The following is a 19927-nucleotide window of genomic DNA, read 5'->3' as shown; positions in this document are numbered from 1 at the left end:
GGGAACTTTTTAAGATGTAACACAATCCTAGTTGGAAATCTTTAAACAAAAAAATATAAATATAAAATATGATCTAAATTACACACTTCGTAGCTCAATAAAATAGCTCTTCAGAGAGATTTAGAAAAAAAAGGTTTGGTATTGTTCCCAAATTTACACTAATTTGGATCCTCAATGAGGAGCAGAACTGGGCATTTAAAATCCCATAGGATTTTTCACAAGTGGAATTAAGCTAGAATGTAGTGCAACTCAAAGAAAGATGCTCTGGTCAGGATCACTTCCTAAATGGCGGTGTTGGCTGACATTACCATCCTAAACTGCATCACTGTTGACACCTGACAACTATCCAAAAACATAGTCTCTGGTAAGTGGCAATAACAGCACAATTAAGAACTGAGCAACTGATACACTTGTACTGAATACATGGCTCAAGTGAAAGGCTACTTTCAATTAGCGGAGTGAAACAACCAATTGTTTGAGGAGAGTGACCGAAAGGGACAATCTTTGCTACAAATCATTGGAGTGCAATATGGTCCAGACATTTTGGCCAGAGGAAAAGAAGGGAATTGCAAGACATGAGGTGACATCAATGAAAACTTTTTTAAAGAAACATTGCTAGCGGTGAGAGTAGACATGGAAACCATCACATATTAATTATCTAATACTTATTGCAAAGTGTAAATGTAAAAGTACACTATAAAAAGTGTAGGAATAAGGATAGGGATGTATGGGTGGCAGGAACATTCACAAACATCTAAAAAAAAAAAAAAAAAGAGGCATGCAAGTCATTATAAATTCAAGGGGAAACCTCCAAATGCTAAATGTTTCCAGCAATTCAGTGGTACCAGTGAAGAAATAACGTAATGGGTCATCTACATGGACTGTAGACGCCCTAATTTATTATCCCTCCCTCTGTTACCCTCTTCGAGTATTAAGTTTAACTGCTTTTTCATATGTTGCTATATGAAAACAAGCAAATGCACTGATTCATTTACAATACCAGAAGTATTTAAGATAGTTCTTGCTGATAGAATCTGTGACAAATGCCCACACTTGAGGCCAATAGGATCAGACGACATTTTGCTATAAACCAAAGAGTCCCAAGAGACCAAGTTAAAAATAACAAAAAACCTTCTTTCATCATTTTACTGTGATGTGAATCTTCTTTACGGAATCTACAAATAACTATTTGGGAGATCATCTTATCCTACCACATACATGGTCTTGAATATTGTCAAAATGTAGATGAAAAACAAAATTACTCTGCTAAATTTCCAAGCGAAAACTATTTTGCCCCAAGTGCAAATCATGTAAGCTAATCGAAATAAGATTGTTTCATGAAGCAAACACAGCAATGACTGTATAATAAGGGCTACGCAAAATTGAATCACACAATTGTAATTATATTTATAAAGTGCTTACTACCCCTGACGAGGCATTGAAGAACTTTTCGGAGAGTAGCACGGTACTCCGGAACCCAATTATTGTACAAATAAATGAGGCATGCAAATGAATGCCAACAATATGCCAAGAGTTGCCACCTTGGCACCAAATGCAAAATAATGGAAAAATCAAGCATACAATAGAAGCAAGCACAATCACAACATGAAAGTCCACATTATGCCAAGAAATAATAGACACAATTATGCGAAGAGAGGCAATCTACATTCCAGACTCCCACAATAAACCACATATTAGGACCTTACACCAGGCTCGGTGTTCTGTCCCAATTAGTCCCAGTCACATGCTCTTCAATGACTTTGTGGAAAAAATAGCAGGAAAAAACACCAGTCTGGTCAACCCCATGAAGTTCAGCAGAGAGACAAGAGGGAACTCAATGAAGCATGTTACAGATATGGATTCAGACCTGTACACTAAATGTACTATATGTATAGCTATTGAATCCTGGGAGCATACAAATATTCCTCCCCAAATAATTCATCAACTGCAGTCCCAATCATCTCCCTAACCCATGACTTGATCATATCAATTCCAGCCAAACATCACCCTATTAGACATGCTGGTTCTATCAACTGAATACATTACAGGTCTATTTTAATTTAATATGCACATCTGGTGAACTGGAGGACTCGAATAGTTCATCCTGGTATCAATCTAATCAATCTTCATCTCAGCACCCCAAACTGTGCCTAGTCCCTCCAACATAAGACGTCAGAATGGACACTCCCCTTTTCTGCCACCAGCACACGCACGCAAATGTACTAAAAGAAAGAAATCAGAAAATTACGGATCTGCAGAGCTAACTGCTAGCCACCAACCTTCAACAATGATAAATCTGTGTGTCTCTCACCCTGCTTTCCATCCATAAAACTCCTAAGCACTGCACCCCAAACAAGATAAGAACACAATTCTGGTCACAACAATGCCTGCCACATAGGCACCCCTTTATTGACAACACCCTTTTGAACAACACAGCCCCGTACAGTGTAGATTGCTACCCGCCAGTTAAGGTGCTTCGGCACCCCACACTGAAGTATGAATCACAATATGTATGTTCAATACAATACAATGACAGGATAGTTTAGCAGAAAAAACATTCATGAATCATAAATGCAACATTTGAAGGCTGTTATGTGGGCAGAGGAAAAATGCTAATGGCACTTTTAATAGGCTATTACTGAAGAAGGTTGACCCAAAATCCCGCTTATGTGTATGAATAATATTCAAAAGATTTGACAGACCGCTAAAGCAGCCTCTGCCAGATCTAAATAGAACTGCAGACCATTCAAGAAACTGTGATTGTAAATCAAAGTTCGAACACAGGAGGAACATAAATGTTAAAGATGGGCACAGTGAAAACAAAACAGACTGTCTACATCTGTGTACTAATATCTGCTACTTATATGCCTATTAACCAGGTGAGGTTGTTATCAGCTGCCTGTCTTCGGGCCTAAAGCCTGCTCCATCTGAGCGGGCGCCATCTTTCTTCTAAACTTCAGACTCAGCTTGCGCAGATTGTGCTGAGGTACCTTTGATATAAATACCTAGAGCCTTTGATCAATCGGCATCAGAGAACAGCACTCTCTGTCCTCAGCACTCACCCTATATTCCCTGCCTCCCAACTTCCACCCTCAGTACGACACTCAGTCCAGCAATGGAAGCCCCCAGTCTGAGCGCGCATGCAGGACACTTGGACCACCATCCTGGACTCCGTAAGCCATCAGTATGTAATTCTTTACCATTACCAAGAGTAATTAGCTTCCAAGAGAATACAAATCTCAGTGATCTAGAAACAAGCAGCAAGGGCTGCCTTGGAAGCGGAAATTGCAATGATAAAGCACAAACCTGGGTCATGCACTGTTCCCGAAAAACAGTATTTTGGGCCTATATAATTAAAGCCAGACATTCTAGAGAGGTAACTGCAAATTCATCACCAATTTAGCGCAAAAACAAGCATCAGATTAAAATGTTGATAAGAGCACAGAATAGTTAACGCTAAGTTTATCTGGGCTATGTGGATTATTTGTTTCCACTAACATTTAAGCATTGAAGTCATTACCTACGATTTTCCCTTCTCCATTGCTGTTATCCTATACAATTATATTATAAATGTCCAATGAATCCACCAAGTTTCTGCATATGTGCAAGAGGATACTTTTGACATACGTTTTCTCGGGGGGAGGGTTTATCCGTATACATCGAAGAAAGACTACTCCTGTAAAAGCATTCCAAGATGGCCAGCAAGGCTTTGTTCCTGAACAGCAGGTCTTTGACATCATAGAAACTGAAGATACACTCTTGTCTCTGTACATTCATTTAATTATTTGGGTCAAATTGATTCCTCTTGTGGGTTCTAGATGTTCATAGAAGCAACTACAGAAATAACTCAGCAGTTCAATCAGCTTGAGATTGGCCAGCCTCAGAGTTGAGCATGGGCATTAAGTAGTCCCTCAATGAAGCGCTTGCTTTTGAATTAATGGACATGGACTTGTACAATGAAACAGCTGGTGCACAAGTAAAACTCCACACATGACTGACACTTTCAACACCCAATGGCAGTGAGTGGGCTGAAAGGGACTACCTCACTGCCTCTGTACATTCTGTTGACTGCATTAACTCTTAAATCTGGCACACAGCTAGAGGTGTCTATAGCTAGACTTTAAAAGACAGCTGATAATGGAACTTGCATTTATTTAATTAGACATCGGAGGACATACTCGACATCATAAAAATCTTAATATAATTAAATAGAACTTCGTGTAAGCTATCTCAAACGGTAAAAACTTGAAAACGTAACAAATAGTCTATCATATGGCCCGTTGTAGACTCCAATATCATTCTAAGTGTCGGTCTAAATTACCACTCCATTCACATCATGGTTCCATTTAATGTGCATCAGTCCTCCCTTCAATCAGGTGTGCATTGGACTTTCCCTATGTAATAAAACATGCCAAGAGTTTCAGTAACCCACTCATCGTAAGCAGAATCAACGATTACAATAAACTTCTCAAGCCAACTTAGGGAACCAGAATGACAAACTAAGTAACAAAAAAAGGACTGACTAATGTTTTGCAATTCATCAGGATAATTTCCACCAGAGGTACCTGGTGTCTATACTGTGTTACAAGAATGGCTCTTGGAATGGCAGTAACTCTTGCAGCAATAATATCCCATCACTAAGGTATTCAATGGCGAGCCGGGCTTGCCTGTGTCCAATCACTGTATTCTTGACTAGGGCACTGGTCAGCCATCACCAACCAGCAACATTCAACCGAGCCAAAAGTAAGATTCTACGATACACAGTCACACACTGTGGTGGACTTATTTTATTCATAAAAAGAATAATAAACAGGGCATAATATGCAAAAGCATGGCGAAACGTTTAGATGAAAAAATATTCAAGGAAACATTAAATCGGTGTAATTTGATGTTCAGGAACAGGGCAGATTTAGAAACTTGATTTACTGCGCCTTTCACATAGTTCATCGCGTGTAAATATTTTAAATTATTGATGATTTTCACTCAATAAAATTCGAGTGGTGCAAGATATGCGTACGGATCCCGAATGCTGCATGTAGTGTGCATGCAAGCCAGACGCACAGAGGGCAAATCTGGTCAAAGGGACTTTTACACACAGAGGATACCTTCCATGTATACAAGAGTACTGCTGAAAATGCGTTTAACATCAAAATAATGCAAGCGAGGCCGCTGAGCATGACTGAAAACTGTCCACAAATCAGTTTTTGGCTAAGCTACCATTGGCCCAGGGTTCAAGACAAACAGGCAGGCTGCAAGAAGAAGGGGGTGCGTCGACCTACAGTGTTTATCTGCCAAATGGGCATCTGCAGACACTACCATAACGTTAGCAAAGAGTTAATTGCTAAAACGTCATGAAAAGCATAATTGGCTTTATCTCTGCACATTTAAAATTAGAACTATTGATGCTTTGGAGAACCCGATTGCTGCTAGTTTATTGCGGTACCCACGCACGTGCACTTTACATTGGCCGAAGAACTGAGAATCCTGTTCAGGCCTGAAATTAAACTCGGGTTTTAAATCCTATATTAACAAAATGTATGCAAACATCACGGATGTCAATGAGAGCCGGACTGACTCAAAATTCATAATTGTAAGTCATACACAATGAAGGATAATTGTGAAGTTTCTTATGATACATTTTTTCTAACCATCTTTACATAGCATTTCTTGTCAAAAATGTTTAATAACATGTTTTTCTATCCAGTCTAGGATTTAAAAAGAGGCATGTTCTCTCTTATACATAGTTAATAATTCAACTACTTTGCCATAACCCAATACCTTTTCCCTCCATTAACCTGACTTAAAGGATAGGAAACCAGTGTCCCCCACTACACTTGAGTTAACCAATAACTCCAAGCACACGTACTTTAAAATACAAATAATTTAAGCAATTATTTTAAACTTATTAAAATTGTACAAATTCTATGTCAGAACCAGAAATTAGTATTATGCTTTGCAATATTTTTACTGAATGACAGCAGCCATTAAAAAAGTTATTGGTAGAGCCAATGGCCTCACCTGGAGACTTATTGGCTTTGTGATGGTTTTTAGGTCTCGCCTGAGCCAGCGCTCATGCGCCGATTGCGAGGCTTTTAGTAAGGACTTTAAACTCTGAATACACACTTATGCTCTTTTTTTTTTCATGACCCGCTATTGGCCTTTGCATGCGTCCTGCCAAGAAAGACAGCACGCAATTGGTCAAAGGCGGGTGCATGTCCCGCCTTCTCTCTCTCCCCTGGCCTAGAGAGCTCGGGAGCGAGCAGCAGTGCCAAATGTTTCCAATTATCGCGCCCGCGTCTCACGGTCCCGTTAATTGGAAACAGATGACGGTCGCGCTGGCCCTGGTGCTCTTTTGATACAACGCAGCGCTTTCACTTTCGCTGCCGACCTTAGGCATTTCTAGGTCATCTTTCCTCTCTTACACCACGTATTCCCATTCTCTCTGCTTTTCCCCGTTTCACTCCCTGCTCTCTCAGTCGTTATTATTTCTTCCTCTTATGTCTTCATTACTATCTCCCTTGTTCTCCAATAACTGTTCTCTCTTGTTTATCCTTCATTCTCCAATGTGACTTTCTTCTCACCCCTTCCTCCTCTCACCCTTCAGTACCTGTCCTTCCCTCCCTGTGTGTGCACGCCTTAACACAAAAAAAAAAACGTAAGTATAAGACTTCACGTTTACATTTACTTCGTATTTAGGATGCAGGAAATGTAAATGTGAAGTCTTACACTTCAGTTTTTTTTTTTTTACTTACAAGGTCCCTCCCAAAGGCAAGACCTATTGGCCATGCCAATGCTTGTTAGACATGTGATGTACCGCATCCCCGATGCTGTGAAGCATGTTTAAATAACAGTACAAAATTAAATCTGCAAATAAAAAGAAAAGAAAACACAGGACGCTGGTGGGGAAACAGAGGAGGGTTCGGGTAGGGCAGCACAGAGAAAGTGAGTTAGGCAGCATGGAGGGCGCGGTGGGGCTATGGGGGGGGTGAGTGAGAAGCAACAGGGAATGAGGCTGCAAGTGGGGTAATGCAACTAGAGGGCGGGGAACAAACAACACAGGTCAGGTGGGTAGGAGGAGCAACAAGCAAAAGAGAAGGAGGGGGCAGGTGCGGGAAACAACATGAGAGCTAGGGGGCGGAAGCAACAAAGAGGCTGGGGGTGCGGATGAGAAGCAGCAGGTGAGAGCAACATGGATCTGGTGGGGCAAAAACACATGGACGAGAAAGCAACAGGGAGGGCACAAGAGCGCGGAGAGCAGGGAGAAGTACATGGGCAACAGTGAGCAGGGGGTAGAGAAGTACACAAGGGGCATAACAAGAAAACACACACTTTCGTGGAGCGCTTAAAGAAAATAGTGCTTGAAAAGCAAGAAGTGGAAGCGTAAAGAAACCCACTCAAACATGATAGTAAACAGCCTATGCTGACAAAAAAGACTTGGACACAAATAAGAGGGCAAATGAGAGTAACAGTGACAGGAAGCCCACCAATAGGAATCAGTGGGCAGGCTTAAAGTCCCAGTATGTTCACAGATGTTCACAGTAAGCCCACAATAGGTATTTTCTAACTGCAAATTCAATTCTGTACAAATGTCACATTAAACTAAATATCCAAATCTCAAGTAAACAGCATCTCCTGTTTTTAGCCTCTTCCTAACCTCTTTCTTTGCTGCTCGACAGCTTGAGACGAGTGCCCTTTTCTTTTCACATTCATATTTATACACTATACCATTTTAGAACTGTATTTAGTATGAGATTTTGGTAGTCTTTTTGGTTTTAGAGAAACTATTCAGCAATGGAAGCACACACGAGCATTATCTGGCACTATCCTTCTTGCATTATTTGGCATTATCTTCATTATCAAGAATTTCGTTTTTGGAATATAACATTAGTTTATCTCACAGGCCACGCAGACCCCCCTATATCTGTGTTGTGACTGGCTACAGATTTTGATCTTGAGCGAAAAGACTTTGAGTTTCCAGAGTGCTAAAAGGCCTAGCGCTCCATCTGCTCTTTCGTCGGTTTAACCGAACAGCAGCAGAAGCCTTTGCACCCAGTCTACAAGCTCGCAAGAGTTCACTCTACATCGCCACATGGTCTGCCAATTTACCCAACAACCACCTGTAATGGAAGACACTTACATTAATGCCTTTTATTCTCCCTATTAACTAGGTCATAACCTTGGTTACTGCATAGGCTGCAAATACACCAAAAACTGGTAGACTAATTTTCCTGTTACTGATCTGTTTAGAGACCTGTACCTTTTATGTGGCTTAGAGTGGCGTATCTGCAGTCTTCCTTTTTCCTTTATTTTTTTATAATCTGTTCGACTGGCATCCCTGACCTGGGGTAAAATGAGGTAGGAGTAGAAGAGGTGACTTCCTACATGTTAGTCCAAGGGTTACCTGCAGCGACTGATAGCACATTTGAAAGACTCAGTGTGGCACAATGTTGCTGCAGCACTGAGACCTTAGATTAAGCAGCAGAAACTATTGGGTGCACCTTTCATGCTGCCAGCCATTGTAAGGACCTAGGGTTCAGCACTCCAAAATCAGACCTGGATACACAGTTGCAAATGGAGTTCATATGCTTAAAAAGAAACTCCGTGACAGCAATTCTTTACTTGCCTGGGACAACATGACCGCAATCAAAACATAATAATTGAGAAGAGTGCTTGTTCAAGAGCGGAGCTTTCTCAGACTCTAGTGGGACTGTTGGCTTCTTCAATCCAGGACATTTTACTGGCTCCCTTCGTTACAGGGTACGGCAATAGCTAGAGATGCTAGACCTCTGCAATCCACTGACTTTTAATCTTCATGACTCTTTCAGAAACCAGGACAGGAGACTTAGCGATAGCTTGAGAACATAAAAAAATGTAACAGTTAACATTTTCTGCACCTTTTTAGGTCAAGCATCAGCACATGCGCTGTCTGCAAGACCTGCTGTAATAACTCCTACTGAGTGTAATCCCGCCTGCTATTGGTTCAAAGCTGGTGATCAATGCAGATGTCAGTACGCTGGGATGGAGAGTCTGAAGCAGCACACTATCCACTAGAGAAATGGTTTATCTCCCAATTAACATTGCTCACAACTGCCAAGAACTGTTTGCGTCTGGCTCTGAACAGGAGATTGAAAAGAACAGTTAGAATGGAAATAATTTTTGAGGTTCAAGATGTGAGGCAACGTGGGGGATTTCGAAGTTTACAGTAGTGATAGTCAAGGTTTTTTCTTTTTACATTACCTAGACCACAAGATATTACTTGTGGGGTACCTTCCAGGCAAAGCCAATGTTATATCAGATTGGAATTCCCGCTACCTCAGAGAGTCCAGTGATTTCAAGCTGCATCATGGAGATTTCAGAACTATGCTGGGTAGCTGGATTGGTAAAGTTAATCATTTGGTGACCCGACAAGGAGGTCTTCTTCAGGATTGGATTGGGGTCCAAAAATATGCCTCCACAATTTTTGATGATACTGAGGCAGACAGCCAATTCAGGCAAAACCAAGCAGAATTGATGCTGATTCCACCACTTTAGGAGGTTGCAAGTGGCCTTCTAGTTCTTGTGAAACATTTGTGGGATTCTCCAATCCATATAAACAAATCTCTAAGGATTTCAATGAACCTCATGGCTGGTCTGCACCACTGATAGGTAGGTCAATTGCCTCTGATGATTTGGAGAATTTCATGGGATGACAGAAAGCAAGAAGACTTCTACATCAGCAAGGACACAAAAAAGATACGCTTCGGCCGAGCAATGACAGTACCAGTGTAGTGACTGAGATTTTGATCCTGGGAGACTGGATGTTATCTGGGTTCGTTTTCTGTCAGTTAGTTGAAAAGGGACTAGCTTACAGAAATGTACATTCCTTTGCCATTTCAGCAAGCCATGTTTAGGTGGATCCATCTTTTGGAGAACATTCCTTGGTGTTCAAACTACTGAACATTCTTCACTTGCGCCAAGATAATCTCAACCAAGAAAGGTCAATGTAATGTTTTATCAAGACCTGGTACCATATGAAGACACATTGAACAAACAATTATCAGCAAAGCTGGCAATGTTAATTAAGAAATCTCCTGTAGGAGAGTATCTGCTGTACAGAACTTGTATTTAAGCAGTAGGATGTTCTTGCCAGAGGCCCATTTACAAAATCTTATCCCAGTTCCAATTCATATCCTAGTTTACCAGGAATTCCCTGCTATGGAGGCCTGGTCAATCTTCTATTTCTTTCAGGAAAGCTTTTGCACACATGCCATCTCCTAATTTGGTGCTCTGAATCAAATGGATCTTGGCAATCATTGCCCTAAACAAGCATTATACATAATTTCCTAGCTTTCACAACACAACATTTAAGGACACAAAAACTAAGATTACCCCCACCCATTTGCTGAATCTATATTTATCTGAATAGTGTGTATTACTGAAGCTGTCTTATATGAACTAACAAATGGGCAATATCTATTTTTCCTTATCTCTGCTTTGTAATTTAGTTTTATTTTGTTTCAGATATTGAACAAAAGCAAGAGTTGAGACAAAGTTATGGTTTATGGATTCTCTGGTTTTTCTTTGCTGTAAAAAAAGATTGATACTATCGACTTATGGTAGAATATTTGGTTTCATGTTTTGTAATTGTAGTATTGCAACCTAATAAGCATTGACATTTTTTAAGGACATGGTACCTCACTAGAGTGTAAAACATATTCCTTACCTTCCTCTGCTTAACAGAATTGAATTTTCAGTTGCAAAATATAGTCAATTTTGCAAGTTTTGAACTGTATTTTCTATTTTCTTTTCAATATGATTAAAAAAAAAGGTAATTAGAGGTTCTAAAATGCCTTTTATTACAAAACTCCTTATTGCATTTTACAAGTGTATAGCAGCAATAGAAATACAATTATTATACTGAAATATACAAAACTGTAATTTTGCTCATAACACACTTTTTTCTCTGGCCGACCAAAACAAGCCATATTACGAGCTGAAAGAGCGTGGAATAGATTTGAATAAAGTAGACAGTAGAGGTATGTATATTCAAATGAGCAAAAACAGGACAACAATCAGAGTTGTATACAAACTCAAAATAGAGATAAAATATACGGAAGAATGGAACAATGGAGAAAAGTCTTGTATTGACATACAGCATTATGCATCAAGGGTCATTGGTAAACTAGTATTCCTCATTAGGTCCACTGATCGTGAACAATGGTTAGTACTTCTGATTCATTGACTTGACTGCTGTACTGAAATGTAATCAGCGCTTCAGGTGAAGCACTTCTATTCCCATCAAGTGTTTACTTACACACATTTTCCTAGTGGAATCCAAGTTAGACAGGATGGTTTTGAAGCCTAGTGTAATAATTAAATAAAATAGTTAAACATCTGTGGAGTTTAAACCAGATGTATCCTCAAAAGAAAATGTCCCAACACAAACAGACACAAGGTTGAGATTCAATTTTATCTGGAAGACTTTGTCACAATAAGGGGTGGGCGGAATTTGCGAAATTCACTTTCGCAAATTATCGCGAAAATGTTAAAAATCTCCGCAAACATGCGGAAATATCGCGAAGATGCAGAAGTTTTTTTCCCGCCCGTTCGCGGTATTTTCTGCGTGGTCGCGGTTCGCCAAACTTACCCATGCGGTTGCTCGCGGGCGCGGCCATCTTGTTTTCACTTGTCTCGCGGTGCATGATCGCAAGAAGAAAGACGTGATCGCGCGACGCATGACGTTACTGCGGGCGCAAACTGTCGCGAGACAGCGCAAATGGCTACCAACAATCCAACATCTCGTGGAGAACGCGACCGGAAAAACTTGTCGGAAAACGCGGGGATTCAGGTAAGGCGATCGCGCGCACGCGAGAATGTATTATTTTACAGCGCGAGCAAGAAACAAATTATCGCTAAGCTGCGGAATGCGGAAATTTTGACGTTTTCGCGCTTTCCGCGGAACGCAAAAATGTCAAATTATCGCAATTTCCGCAAACGGAACGGAATTTTGGCCCAGGCCTAGTCACAATATGAAATGTCCCACAATATTCTGACAGAAGAGAACATTCAAACATGTGTTAAGTACCTCACTTCCTTATAATAATTCTCACATGTATTAGAGGGAAGAAGGTGTATTCTGTACAAACAAAAGGGTGTCCAGAATGTTTTATGTAACAGCATACATTTTGTTTGGGCTAGATAAGTGGTGATCTTCACCATAAAGGCAGATTTTCAAATTCTAGCCTAATTCTCTTTAGAAAGAGGTTTCTTATGGTACACTGTCCAATCGCTTTCCCTCTCTCAAGAGAGAATAAGTTGAGTTTAGGATTTGAGTCTAAGGGCCTCATTAGGATGTTGGTCGGAAAGCCTCCGACCGGCATCCCTGGTTTGACTTCTGACCACCTAATTATAATGTAGGCGGTCGGAACTCAAACCGGCCGGTCATTCCAGGTGGCTTCCGTTGGGCTAAAGGAGCCCATCGGCCAGCTGAAAACAGCAACATAATCCCTACGGATGACTTACGGTTGGGCAGTTCCCCCACCGAAATGGAGTCGGGCGGACCCAAGTCCGCCAGACATCGTAATTACAGCCTTAGTATCTCATATACTTTTAAAATTAGGTGCCTTTTAGAAATAAACCGCAAGTCCTCATTTAAGTTCAGTTTAGCTGTTGCTTCTTTTAATTTTAAAAAGTTGTAGAATTCGGACTGGTCTATTTTCTATTTATATCTAAGGTCAGCAAATGATAGGGAAATGTTTGAGACCCTGGATATCACACCCAGAATACAGCTTATGAGATCTAGTTATCCCAATATTTTGTGGCACCATTTATTTTCTCTTAAGACACAGAAGAGCAGGGTTAAATTTACCAGGTCTAGTATTTGTTCGGGCTTGATCTTACATGAAGGTAAACAGAAATTCATGACAGATTGTGAGGTAGACAGCATTCTACTCTCAATCATTGTGGTTGTTCAGATTTTCAGAAAAAGAGTCACAAATTGTTCTAGTTTGATCCTTCCAAACTGCCAGGCCAACTTATATTTTTTCACACATACACAGTTTCTCGCCTTTCCATAGAAAGCACTTAACTAAAACATCTAAGAAAAGCATGGAGGGTATTATACTTATGAAGTAATTAATCATCATAGTGATCATCATTTTTATAGATTCCAATCTCTCCCACCATGAAATAGATGCCAGAGACCCACTATCAAGTAGATAATATATTTTGTCTAGTGTGATTTTTCATTTTATCTAATTGTCTGGACAAGTCATCGTTAGACCAGATGCCTAAATATTTTAGGAATTCAAGTTGCGAAGCAAGCCAGTAACTCCAACTAAATCTTGAATGCAAAAAACAATAAAACGCCTGACTTGCAATTTGACTTTATTCAGGGTATAACCTAAAGCAATGGAGTAAGATCCTAGCATATCACAGTGTGTTATCAAAGTTAGCAACTACGATGTCCGAGCTCTAAATGCTTCAGCATCTGTCTTTATTGCTGGTAAGTGAAAAATACAGCCTCGTCTGTTATCTTAGTTTAGGTAACAAATATTTAGGGATGGCTCCTGCTTCTGTAACCATTGCAGTCAAAGAGTCATATGATGCCATTGAGAAAAACAAAATTATTACTGAATCTCTATTGGATTCATGAATATCGACGGTATTTTTTTATTGACCAAAATGTTAACATATATGTTGGAGTCAATAGTAATAAGCTATATTGGCTACAGGTAACAGAAATGCAGCTGCCATCTTTCAGTATCAAACTCTTACAGAAGAGGTAGAGTTCTGAAATAAATTCATCAGTGGAAACAGGATCCCAACAGGACTAAAACTGGGCTGTAAACATATAGGGTCCAGGTGACTTGCCATTATTGTGATGTTATACTCCTCTGAAGACTTTGGGTTGCTCTATTGGAGCATCTAGAAATTGCCTGTACTTTTCTGAAATAGTTGGGAGGACAATATTGTGACTATAGCGGTCACAGATGTCTGCGTTTATGGTCAGATTAGAGGCATACAAACTATTATAAACTAGAATAGCAGAATATAAATACATCAGCAATTTCCCAGAGTGCTGTGTGTATACTATAAATATAATCCAGACAGGAAGTCAGATATAGCTTTCCAAAATGTTAAGCATGCTGCTTTATTTTGGCTTGCGTCCCTGGATTCACACCAACCTAAGGATCATAGTTTCATAGCCCACATGCCTACTCTGAAACTCAATATGCTGTAATATTCATATTTCTGTGTATTTATTCATTCCATAGTCTCTCAAACTTTTCAATGCATAAATTCTAGTCGAAGTTCTTTTACCTAATGTTGTAATAGGAGTCTTTCATTGATAGTTTTAATTGTCTTCAGCATGAGGCCAATTAACATGCTTGTAATATTGGCTTTTAGTGCATCCCATAAAATCTGAAATGAGGAACAAGAGTTGGAACGCTCCGCTAAATAGTGAATATTGGTGGTTTTGATCAAGTTAATGTTCTGTTGCAGTATCAGGGACTCTTCAATCTCCAGATTCTACTATTTATAATGGCTATAGCACATGGCAAAGTCAAAGATGCATATGTGGTCTCAGACAATTATTGGTTCAATGTCTGTTTCTTCTGGAAAGCGAAGGTGCGAGAAGAATAATAGAAGGTTATCTATTGAGTGCATTTGGTAGGAAAAGCTGAAGAATGTGAATTCCTTAGTATCAGGGTGCAGAAGTCTACATCAATTTTTGATACCTTATCTTTATATGTTCAATGATATGGGACTTTCAAAGCATCTGCCATCTTGGAGTCATAATTGGTTGAGAGCGATTAATAATTGTTGGCAAGGCCAATCCAATTAGATCTCCTTCTCCGATAATCCACTTGTTGCTTCATATCTTCCAGAGTGCCCACAATCTTGGAGACAAACTGTACAAGACAGTCTGCATTTTGTATTCCTCTAGGCACTTCATAAGTTGAGTTTTATGGCTTGCAGGGGATATCATTGCAGCTGTCCGAGTGATGAAAGGTGGGTAAATGATTGGTGGTAGAACAGAACCGTTGAATCCATTGAGGATTCCTTTTGATAATCCATCGGGGCTTTGAGTTTTCGTTAAATGTGGGCATTTGCAATTTTGGAATCAGATATGGTCCCGTGGGGTTTTTGGAAGAGCTGAAAATTGATAACAAGCCATTTTACTGGGTTGTGGTCAGTTTACACATAATCAGATGCCAATCAGGAGAGCTATCTTTAGCCTATCTCCAGCATAATATTTGCAGCATGTTGCCGAAGGGTTCAGAGCTCTGAGAGTATGCTACCATTTTTCCCTTCAGAACATTTTTGAAGGGAAAATTTACTAATAAATCTAACATTGGAATAGATAATAAATCCAACTAAGGAAACTGTTGTAGGAAAAACCTTTTTTGGCAACGCTTTTTTGTGTGCGACAGAATACAACTTTAAAATTGAGCTAAGATGTTATGAAAGCTGAGGTTATTGTAAATTTTATTTTGGAAAAGTAATGTTAGCAAAAGATGCTGAGGGAAACTAATTTATCACAGTCTACCAAATAGAAGAGTCTAACCTAGACTTATATAAAGAACCCCAGGAATACGGCTGGAGCTGTGCAGCTATCTCTCAAAACAAAAAAGAACATTAAACGAGTATATATAAAAAATTAACCTAAGTGGATGCTGTTACGGATAGATACCATTTAACAGTACCCTCTCTGTCGCCATGGTAATCCACTAAATATATCAAGAAACAGATGCATACATTTATGAAAAAAATAAAACAACAATACCTGATGGTTGCTCTTTTTGTGTTTCCACAGGCAATGCCTTTTCTTCTGAAAAGAAATAATTTGGATTTTATTATAATGCAAGTAAGAAAGCACATTAAACCCGATAATGCAGATTTACAACGAGTTTTAGTCTGAAAAGTGAAACGAGATTAAAGTCTCCTGATTGTTTCAGATCAAGAGTGAAAAGGCCAAATTGCTATACCAGTTTTGAGTTATATCTAGGCTACATAACCAATAATTATGCATCTACCGAGAAGAGCTCCTATTCATGGATCTGCTCCCACCATGCATTCATGACCTTTAGAAACTATCAAAAAGCAAGTAGCATCTGGAGTGCTCAATTGCTACTCGACATAAACAAATAGTATGTTGCAGAGTACCTTCATGCCTGTTTTAGGATTTTCTGACCGTAATCTAAAGCCCACCCTTGTCTACAGAACAAGAATGATTGAGGGTTTGTGGATCCACAGTGAGGATATTTCATTGGTAGAATTATTTAACAGTTTAGTGCCTAGCTCTCATCTACCACTGATCCATACACCTTCATTACATTGTCAATCAATATGGAAAGGTCCACGTCTAAACCAGGCTTCAGGTCAAGATTAATTCCAACTCAATAAGGAAAGTGGACTGGACTAGTCGAAGAAACAGTTCTGTACAACTCTATGAGAGAAAAAGGTTAACAGAAATGCCACAGCAATGCCCTTCTTTCAAAAAGAAATACTAGATACCTTCCAAGATACCTGTGCATACATAAGGATGTGCAGACTAAAGAATTGATAGAAACTTTAGAACTGTGCTTTACCTACAATGACAGAACACTTGAAAATGAAGTTTAAAATGTAAAATGGTCTTAAAGTTAAAAAAATTAAGTTCACTGGAGTTACTGACTCCAAGAGGTCTTTCGTCATAGTAAAATTAATCAACCAGGGTCAGGAATCTAGTTGCTCTATGTCACATCAGGGAAGCATTTTGCTACAGCATGAAACCTATTCAGTTGAAGAATGTGAACTATAATTATCTTCACTGACTGACATGCTGTGCAGTTTCTTACTCCTTGATAACAAGCAAAATGTAAACCAAAAAGGTCTGGCCTGTGTGAGATTCTGTATCTCATCAAACCACCTACATGACTACTTTTGAAATGGCTCATAAGTTGGGCTTTCTGTTCTGCAAGAATCTACCAATGAAGCAATAAGATAGAAAGAATTGTGGAGCAACACACTCCTTTTCTGCAGACTAAGGTAGGCTAGCCCTGTGTTTTTGCAATGCATTTGAAAGGCATTGTGGGCCAGACAAAGAGGTCATCAGAATAATTATTACATTTAGGACACTTGAGATATTCACCACAGTGTGTTCACAAAGGGTTTGACATAGGGTAAGACATGAAAGAAGGATGCATAGTTTAAAATGTGCCCTACAGAACAGAGTTGTCATTGTAGTATCAAACATTTTCCATGTTGGAAGGTGGCAAATATGAAACAGACCACCAAAATGTCACTGAACTGCATCATACAATATGGAATGAAATTACACTTGACAGATAAGGTGAGTAAATTGCAAGCACCAGGACAAAAATCTAAGTAAGCAATGTGTTTTAAATTGTGCAATCTTTGAGTGGAGTGGTAAGTTCGGAGGTCTAACAGTTTCAATCTGTTGTGCTGCACAATCTACTGGCCTCTAGTTTTGGACATTCCAGCTGGCAAGAACACATCTTGTGTTCTACTCCACGGAACCAGCCTTGTTATGTTATGTTATGTTATGTTAAAGCGATTTATAAAGCGCACGATTACCAAATTTGGTGTCCTGGCGCTAAACTACTTCTCCCAAGAAACCGGGCAAAAAAGGAATTAATTCACAAACAGCCAGGTCTTCAGCGACTTTCTGAAGCATAGCAGATTATTAATGTTTCTCAAGTACAAAGGCAACTTATTCCACAACTTGGCGGCGCCAAAGGAAAAGCTGCGCCCGCCCCATCGAGCCTTTTTTATCCAGGGGACAGTGATCAGTTTAGCTTCAGATGATCGTAGCAGGCGCGGTGGGGAATACCATTGAAATTGGTTTCTTAGAAAATCCGGGCCCTCATCATGTAAAGCTTTAAAAATCAAGCAAAGTGCTTTGAACTGGACCCTGTTTTTAACTGGAAGCCAGTGCAGGTCTTGAATAACGTTAGAAATCGGAGCAAATTTGGGGGTACCTGTCAGGAGGAGTCTTGCCGCAGCATTTTGAAGCATCTGCAATTTGTGCAACAGATTTTGCTGTAGGTTTAAGTACAGGCTGTTGCAGTAATCCAACCTGGATAATACCAGGGCTGTAACCACCGTTTTACGGCAGTCGAAAGGTAGAAGAATCAAGACTGGAGGCTACCGTCTTAACCTGGGCGGCCATAGAGAGTTTTACATCAACCACAATCCCTAGGTTTTTAACCTTCTCGACCGGGGTGGGGAGAACCCCCAAAGATGGCGGCTACCATGAAGGCGTCCAAAAATTAGGGTTGTTTCCAAACAGCATGACCTCGGTTTTATCCGAGTTAAGCCGGAGGCAGTTACTAGCCATCCAGCGTCCTACTTCCGTCATACATGACTGGAAATTAAGGCATGCAGGGAAGAGGAACAGATTCAGCTTATTCACCTTTGAAGTAACTCAGCGTTTCCTAAAAAAGTTAAATATAATCCTCCCTTTCACTACCTGTGCTCATCATCCAATTCTGAAATGACTCGCCAGGCTGGTCAACTGCACAACATTTTCATCCATCTCAAAACAGTCTTGCGTGGTGCAGGCTGGCAAGTGGGGGGAGGGGGGGGGGGGGGGGGAATGTTCCATCATGGTGGGGTAAAGGGCCGTCTAGTTGTAGTCTGCCACAGCCCCAACAAAGAGTCTAGAGGCCAATGGATTTGGGACTCCCGTAAACTGGACCTGTGCACTTCAAAGATTCCTCATCTTAAGAATGAGTCTCAGAGCATTGCTCACCAATGGGATTGAGTAGCACCAATTCATCATGGAAGTTATGCAAAACAGCCCTGGCAAAGTATCAACCACTGTATGCTTGAGCTGTGAGGCTTAACAGGATGTAAAGATGACCCTGTGGCTACCCACCCAATGGGAACCTCTGGGATGCCTCTGGTGAGAGCCATCGAAGCACAATGACATTGTCAAAATAGGCACAAATGCCTCCAGGAGGATCTTTTTTAACCAAGGCACAGCAGATTTAATACAAGGATAAACCCAATGTGAAATGGTGTGCTTTGTCACCACTTTGTCTTTCTTGGCTAAGATGGAGCACACAAAGAGCTGATCATACATCATACCCGGTCAGGTGGAGTCAATGTAGTAAGATGCCAGGGGCACAGACTATGCAGCAGCTCTGCCTCTTTGGAGGGATGAGGAAAAGTTAAAAAGATGGAGGAGTGATTGACTGGGCCAGGTGACAGGCAAATCCCACTTTCAGTAAAACAAAATAAAAAAGATGGGAAGGATAAAAAAACTTTAGTTCGATAGAACACAATGAATGGTAGTTGGACAAGAAATCCTAGAGTCCACCAACCTTACTGCCAAAGTCGAACCAGGCAACTGTGCATCAGCTTGAACTGGGATGCCATGAGGAACATTTGTACAAGTTTTAAATCCACCAAGGAATAATTAACTGAGTGGGAGGTTTTCTTGACTTGTTTAAGTAAATCAAACCTTTCAGTGAATGTGGCACCTTAAGTAAAATAGGCTGGTCAGGGGGGCAAGAAGACAAATTGGAGATCCAAATAACACTTTATAGTAGCCACTGATTGGTTCCGAAAGGCAAGAAATCATGCAAATCTTAAAACATTGATGTGTTTGTAATGTTTCCGACATTTTCACTTAATCCACTGAACAAATGTTCTTCACAGACTTGCATAAATGGATACAGTGGTGGGTTTCCTACCAGCCAGGATGATGTCCACAACCTTAGACAGCAAGCATAAAGAATTCTAGTTAGCATCACTCAATTTGGGGATTGGATGAAGTACATGGCCACACTGATGGGAGAGAGCAGTCTACCCTGTGCAGGAGAGAAAGAAGGAACTTAACTGCAGAGTACCAACATGTCAGCATACTTAAAGTTCCTTCCCAGTTGATGGGCGATCACGAACAGTTGTGCTCGATCCTCCTGCACCTTCTCCAGGA

At 40.3% G+C, this 19927-nt stretch overlaps 1 protein-coding gene across 8 annotated transcripts in view; it reads right to left on the bottom strand.

Moving 5' to 3' along the window:
* The window catches only part of ASPH (aspartate beta-hydroxylase), a 675802-nt gene that overhangs the window by 310833 nt on the left and 345042 nt on the right, over positions 1-19927 (bottom strand). For 7 of the 8 annotated variants that reach the window (XM_085605545.1, XM_085605551.1, XM_085605548.1 and 4 more), the window contains one exon: positions 15770-15814. In XM_085605545.1, the coding sequence (XP_085461671.1) occupies positions 15770-15814 (45 nt within the window). The remainder of the gene's footprint in view (positions 1-15769; positions 15815-19927) is intronic. The other variant, XM_085605546.1, reaches the window with a different exon arrangement.

Source organism: Triturus cristatus, chromosome 5_1, assembly GCF_964204655.1.
Source record: "Triturus cristatus chromosome 5_1, aTriCri1.1, whole genome shotgun sequence".
NCBI classification, from domain to species: domain Eukaryota; kingdom Metazoa; phylum Chordata; class Amphibia; order Caudata; family Salamandridae; genus Triturus; species Triturus cristatus.
Note: the sequence above shows the minus strand (reverse complement) of the source record. Positions and strands in the feature narration are given on the sequence as shown.